Genomic DNA, 7,479 nt, shown 5'->3' with positions numbered 1-7,479 from the left:
ATTAATATCCACTGTGATAGCTCGTAGATCTTCACCCACATTAACATGTAGTTGCATTGCGTGTTTCATAGAACAAAGCTCAACACTCAGCTGCTCCATTCTTCCAAGCAAACTTGAAACATCAATGCTACTATCGAAGGACACTGGTGGCAACTCATCCAAATAATGTGAAACAAATCTGGGCATGTCTTCGCCACATTCATTCATCACTTTAAGACAGCTTTTTATGTTATTAACGTCTTTCTGTGGCCCTTTATGAGAAACATTCCGTTGTGTTGTAGGACATAATTCAAACAGTAAGTTACCTTCTTTGAGGCCTCAATCCAATCCGAATCAAACGTCTTTGCAGCCAACAGGACAATTTCATTCTGACTTAGTCTTAATTTTAACAGCAAGAAAATTAAGGAATTCATCCTCAACAATAACCTTGCCGTCAACAGTATTATATATCTCAGTTTTCAGACGAGATCGTTTAAACACAGACGCAGACGATGCAGCCAACCCTCGTGTGGCAGCATCCGCCATATTCCGCATCAATTCGTGTATAGAATTGAGAGATGAAAAAGTCGCAATTCCTTTTTTTTTTTTTTTTTTTTTTTTATCAGCAAAACACAGAATGACAGTTTTAAAGGATCTTCACAAAGCTCTTTTCATATAACAACTGTTAATAGTGAACAGCTTGTCAAGCTCAAAAATGACAAAACACTAAAAGATTCATAATAAACTGGTTATGTTTCAGTTATTAGCTGATATTTTTTTAATCTGTAATTTTTTTAATGTAATGTTTATTCTTTGAAAATGCTAATAAATAATACATGTTAAATATGTTAAAATAAGTATTTTTAATACCGTACCATAATTTATTAATTTTTTTAAGTTGAACGCCTTTGACAAATGTTTTCTTGAAGTACCCCCTGAGATTTTAATAAATTCAATAATTTTACTCATTTGCATGTTCGTGGTTTACAGGTGCCAATTAATAGTCATATGACCCTAGTATTCATCAAATCACAAACCCCCTGCAGTTCCCTCACTAACCCCCAGGGCTTAGTGAACCCCACATTTATTTGTTATCAGCCATAACATAATTATCAGTAAGAGTTGCATTAAATGAGTTGAAATAATGCATTAAAATGGTTATTTACTGATAATATTGCTGTCAGTCAGCTGTTAACCCGAGAATCACTGCGACTGGAACATTGGTCAGTGACCAGTCCAATTCGTAAACCAAATCAACTGCATGGCTTCAGAGATGACTCATATGAGATAGATATATATATATTTATTTATTTATTTTTTTTATAATAAAAGGATTATTTATTATTAACTCTAAAATAGAGTGAAATAAAAGGGTAATGCATGTTATTTATGCTGAATTTTTTTGCAGTTTATTGGGAAATATAAAAATGTGCTTGAGCTTGCAAATAATACAGTACATAAGCCACAGCCATATCACCCTGCAGCCCATGACTGGTTGCCCACTGAAGCTTTTAAGTTCTGGCTCATCTCGGGAGTCTTCAGTCCTCTGAGTGATCAGGACTCACAGTAGATGAATCCTTGCACTGGTTAGCGCTTGTTGAGATGGAAAACATGTTTTTTTTCCATTTTCGGTCAGCAGTTTGAGGTTCACTCGGTCCGGTCAGCACTTTGTAAAGCAGAGCTGAGTGACAGACAATCACAGACGGGTTTGTTCGCTGACCTTGAGTTAACACAGCGCACAGTGAAATAGAGTCTGTGTAACTTTAGTTGTGCGTGTTGGAGTGAGAATAGAGTTTATTGAACTGCTCTGAAGCTCTCAGGACAGAGGACTGAAGCTCAGCGCTGTGTGCGTGTGTGTGTGCGCGCGTGTGTGTGTGTGTGTGTGACCGCTCTGGCAGGGGTCTGCTCTTGCTCTGGTAATCAAGGTCATCTCCGTCCCTGAGCCAAGGTCAGAAATAGATGATGATGGATGAAAAATTATGGAAAAGGACATTTATCATTAACTGAAGGACTTTTAATTTGCTGTAATCTGTTCATCGACATTACATCTTAAACCGTGTGTAGATTACTGAAGGGACTGCTTTAAATATTAAATGAAAAATAAGCTAAATTATCTTTTTTAATTTATCCACATAAATGATGCATGCTGGGAAGCATTTGAGCTGGGATTGAATGCTCATATATGAGTGGATGGAGAGTGAACTCTTACTGTTATGAGCTATGAAATAGCGGATATGATTTCATAGAACGACAGTATGTTTTATTCATTTGGTTTAACAAAGAACTTTTAGAAAAGCTTTGACAGATGAGTCTTTGACCATATACAGCAACATATGGTCTATTTGTTTTTTTAAAATGTATGTAGTCTGGTATTTGTACAAAAATAAACAATGTTTACTTGTTAATCTATTTGTGTCTGTCTGTCTGACTAACTGTCTGTGTCTGTCTGTATCTAGCTGTCTGTCTTATCTGCAGTCTGTCTGTCTAGCAGTTTGTATGTCTGTCTAGCTTGTTGTCTGTCTGTCTGTATCTAGTTGACTGTGTCTTATCTGCAGTCTGTCTGTGTCTAGCTTGACTGTCTGTTTGTCTGTCTGTCTGTATCTAGCTGTCTGTCTGTCTATGTAGCTGTCTGTCTGTCTGTCTGTATCTAGTTGACTGTGTCTTATCTGCAGTCTGTCTGTGTCTAGCTTGACTGTCTGTTTGTCTGTCTGTCTGTATCTAGCTGACTGTGTCTTATCTGCAGTCTGTCTGTGTCTAGCTTGACTGTCTGTTTATCTGTCTATCTGTATCTAGCTGTCTGTCTGTCTGTATGTAGCTGTCTGTCTGTCTGTATATAGTTGACTGTGTCTTATCTGCAGTCTCTGTCTAGCTTGACTGTCTGTTTGTCTGTCTGTCTGTATCTAGCTGACTGTGTCTTATCTGCAGTCTGTCTGTGTCTAGCTTGACTGTCTGTTTGTCTGTCTGTCTGTATCTAGCTGTCTGTCTGTCTGTCTGTCTGTCTGTATGTAGCTGTCTGTCTGTCTGTCTGTATCTAGTTGACTGTGTCTTATCTGCAGTCTCTGTCTTGCTTGACTGTCTGTTTGTCTGTCTGTCTGTATCTAGCTGTCTGTCTGTCTGTCTGTCTGTCTGTATGTAGCTGTCTGTCTGTCTGTCTGTATCTAGTTGACTGTGTCTTATCTGCAGTCTCTCTGTATCTAGCTGTCTGTCTGTCTGTCTGTATGTAGCTGTCTGTCTGTCTGTCTGTATCTAGTTGACTGTGTCTTATCTGCAGTCTCTCTGTATCTAGCTGTCTGTATCTAGTTGACTGTCTATCTAGCTGTCTGTCTGTCTGTCTGTCTGTCTGTATCTAGCTGTCTGTCTGTATCTAGTTGACTGTCTTATTTGCAGTCTGTCTGTGTCTAGCTGACTGTCTGTTTGTCTGTATCTAGCTGTCTGTCTATCTAGCTGTCTGTCTGTCTGTCTGTATCTAGCTGTCTGTCTATCTAGCTGTTTGTCTGTATCTAGCTGTCTGTGTGTCTTATCTGCAGTCTGTCTGTATCTAACAATTTGTCTGTCTGTATCTATCTGTCTGTCTTTATGTATCTAGCTAACTGACTGTTTGTCTGTCTGTCTGTATCTAGCTGTCTGTGTGTCTTATCTGCAGTCTGTCTGTCTCTAGCAATTTGTCTGTCTGTCTCTAGCTGTATGTCTGTCTGTCTTCATGTATCTAGCTGACAGAATGTCTGTCTATATCTAGCTGTCTGTGTGTCTTATCTGCATTCTGTCTGTCTAGCTGTCTGTCTCTAGCAATTTGTCTGTCTAACGATCTAGCTGACTCTATCTGTCTATCTGTCTGTCTCTCTGTCTGTCTGTCTGTAGCAGTTTGTATGTCTATCTGTCTGTCTCTGTCCAGCTATCTATCCAGATATCTGGCAAGTCTGTCTATTTTATGTCATCCTTTCAGCCATCCATCCATCCAAGGTGGATATATATCACACCTGTCTGCCTGTCTATATCAGTCTATTTATCTGTCTGGCTATCTATCCATGAGTCTGAAATAGATAGGTACTGCTGTCTGTCTGTCCATGCATCTTCCAGTCTGTCAGGGTTCTCAGTTTCTCATCTCTCAGTGTCCCTTCACACAGAATGTGATTTTTCACTCTACTGCTCTTTTTTTATTGTTTTCTAGAAGGAAACATCTTTGGCTGTTGTGCTCACGTATCACATCTTTGGCAATGTCTTTCTTAGCATGTTTTGAGTGCTGTGTAAATGAAAAGAAGTTTACCTTTTAAATGCAAACATTTATAGCTGATTTTTTGTTTGTGTCTCTCTCAGGTCTGTTTAATCAGGTGTCATCAGCGGGCGATACGTGTGATCAGAGGCAGTTGGGTCTTCTGCTGCATGATGCCATTCAGATCCCTCGACAGCTGGGCGAGGTGGCAGCCTTCGGCGGGAGCAACATCGAGCCCAGCATCCGCAGCTGCTTCCAGCATGTATGTGAACACACACACACACACACACACACACACATCAGTGCATTATGACGATCACAGCGCGTGTGTTTCACTCTGATATGTCTTTGTTTATGACTGATGTTCTATTCAGTTATAGAGCAGTGTGAATTATTGAAGCCGTCTGCTCGTGAGATCCTCACATTACCTCACACAACACTGTGTGTTAATGGTGTTGTCAGCATGAGTGTTCATATTTTTGTCCTCCAGTCATTTCACTAGTATAAATCCTACAGCAGTTAGACTGGAGGCTATAAATACACACTTTAAAGAGAGAGAGAAAGGCGTCCCGTTCAAGCGGTTGCCGTTTGACTGTTGTTTCTGAACATTTTTACAGGACACTCTTGTCTATCTATCTATCCATCTATCCGTCTGTCTCTCTGTCTGTCTGTCTAGGTTCTGTCCAAATGTCCATTCGTCTGTCCAATTTGTCTTTTTATCCATCAATCTGTCTGTCTGTTCTGAGTGGTTCAATTGCTCTCTGACACAGTGTCAAATCTGAAATGTTTTGAAGAGACAGAAATTGTCATTTATAAATGAGTGAGGATGAGGAGGACAAATTCAATCAGAAGTGACTGACAGGAAGAGATGTCTCCTCTGGAGATGAGAGGAATGCAGAACACTGGAAATGAAGGCTAGGTGTGAGTTTGGAGGAGGAGGACACATTGCTGAGCAACATCACAGCTGAAAGCTGAGAGAGGAAATAAACGAACGATGAAAGAGATGAGCGGAGGGATGACAGACAGACAGTCAGGGCAGTGTCACACCTGAAGCCATTTACAGTCCATCAGCGCTGATGGATGGAATCACCCAAACGCTCAATTTCTCTTCCCTTTCCCCTGTCTGTTTCTCTTGTTGCTTGAGAGTGTCTGATGGGAAACAAAACACGTCTACAGGTCAGAGTTCAGAGCTGTAGTTTATGACATCCAAGCCTCAACAAAGCGTAGATCTGCAGGCATCCATTGTCTCATACGCTGAGTGTGTGTTTCAATGCTAAGTGACATTTAAAGACTTTCGCATCAGTACATTCCACCGCTGACATCACTGCCAAGAATGTTGCTGCCGTACAATAGATGAATTCCTGCCAAAATCCCTTCAGCACTGTCTGTTTTGATCATTTATTTGCCTTTGTCTTGTTTGTTTCGTAAATTTGAAATATGAGAATGTGTTTACCACAGAGTTCAAATAATTACAGGAATGTTCCAGCATCAAAACAAGCTCCATAGGCCGCATCTTTGGCATTCTGACGACACCACAGAAAATAATTTCAGTAAAACAAATAAAGAAATAAAAATCATGCTTACAGTAATGCACTTTAAATGTAAGACAGCCAGGATAAACATTAAAATCTATTTGAATTTGGGGTGAACTGTCACTTTAATGTGAAAAAATCATTTATTAGCCTTGTCTGTGTGATGTTTTAACCATTCTTTCAACTTCATGATCATTTAAACCCATTAACTTTCATGTGATATGTTCAATAATAACAGAAAGATTGTTTACAAACAGAGAAGTACAGAATTACTTCAGTAATTAAGCCTCAATAACCTTCATCCACATGTAACAGTATTCCCACTGCTAAAAGGATGATTTAGAAAACATGAAAATAAAAAAACATGAATATACTGCTTTCAAACCCTTCAGAAAGTCTTGCTTCATTGACTTCCTTTTTAAGTGCATTACTGTAAACTCTTTTTATTGTGTTGTTTTCATTGACGAGGGACATGTCACAATTAATCCATGTACTAATATCACTGATTTTGTCCATGAATTTATTAATTTTTTTACAGAGATCCTTCTGAGAATTCAGAGAAGGGCTATATGACAGATAAAACGTTACAGTAGCTAATATTCCTAGCATTACACTGGTTAAAAATCACGTGGTAACTGCAGATAGTGTGACTGAATCCGTGAATCCTCAGGCTTCACAGAAATATTTATGAGGCTGTTATATCTCTATAAAGGCAGCCGTGCGATTGACAGTCATTTACGGTGGTCTGGCAGGAAATGTTCCATCCATCATCTTGATTTCAGATGGGCTGCATTGTTTACGAGTTATTCTCTCATGCCGTGTACAGGCTTTCTGAAATACCTCCCTGATTGGCTGTTTGTGCTGACTCTCTGTTCTCAGGTGACCAATAAGGTGGAGCTGGAGCCAAGGCAGTTTATTGATTGGATGAGGCTGGAGCCACAGTCGATGGTTTGGCTTCCGGTCCTGCACAGAGTGGCGGCAGCAGAAACGGCCAAACACCAAGCCAAGTGCAATATCTGTAAAGAGTTCCCCATCGTGGGCTTCAGGTACACACACATACACTAATGACCAGTTGACTGTGCATTATGAAGAAAAGAAGAACCAACGTAAGCTCATGGTCGATGCAACAGATCTAAGAAGTATTCTGGCACAATTTGAGAAGCGTTGAAATAGACAAAGCGTGATACCAAGCAGATCTGTGAGAGATTTAAGACACACACACACACACACATAGGTGCGCGCCGCGCTGTCTGGGAGCAGAAAGGTTAGATTCACTCCTGAGGCCCAACATTCATCTAAATGTCAGCATCTGATAGCACTCTAAAAAAGAGAGAGACTGATGAAAGAAATGGAGGACAGACGCATACGGTCAGTGCCATTCAGACTGTTCTCTGATCAGCTCTGACACTTTTAAAAGTTGAGCTCTGAACTAGTGCTGCCAGTGTTAACATTCATGTTTGAGAAGAGTTTAGAACGTTTACTGTCACTGAGCGGGATATACATCAAATACATGTGTGTTCTTGCATTGTGTGTTGTGTTCAAATCTTTCTCACCTGAGATATTTCATAATAATAATAATAATAACAATAAAATTGTCTCTGTTTGTCTGTAGATGTATATTAGTAATGGTGCTAGAGTTGGTTATATTTTTCTGGTTATATTTTAATTTGTAATTTTACTGGAAAGAAAAGCATTCAGGTGAGATAGAACATGATATATTTAATATATATATATATATATATATATATATATATATAT

At 39.4% G+C, this 7,479-nt stretch overlaps 1 protein-coding gene across 1 annotated transcript in view; it reads left to right on the top strand.

Annotated features, from left to right (window-relative positions):
* LOC107549160 (utrophin-like) overlaps window positions 1-7,479 on the top strand; it is a 250,359-nt gene that overhangs the window by 199,881 nt on the left and 42,999 nt on the right. The window contains exons 55-56 of the mRNA XM_016230150.1: window positions 4,294-4,451; window positions 6,601-6,767. Coding sequence (XP_016085636.1) covers window positions 4,294-4,451; window positions 6,601-6,767 — 325 coding nt within the window. The remainder of the gene's footprint in view (window positions 1-4,293; window positions 4,452-6,600; window positions 6,768-7,479) is intronic.

This window comes from Sinocyclocheilus grahami, unplaced genomic scaffold (assembly GCF_001515645.1).
Source record: "Sinocyclocheilus grahami isolate Dianchi unplaced genomic scaffold, SAMN03320097.WGS_v1.1 scaffold364.1, whole genome shotgun sequence".
Classification (NCBI taxonomy): Eukaryota; Metazoa; Chordata; class Actinopteri; order Cypriniformes; family Cyprinidae; genus Sinocyclocheilus; species Sinocyclocheilus grahami.
Note: the sequence above shows the minus strand (reverse complement) of the source record. Positions and strands in the feature narration are given on the sequence as shown.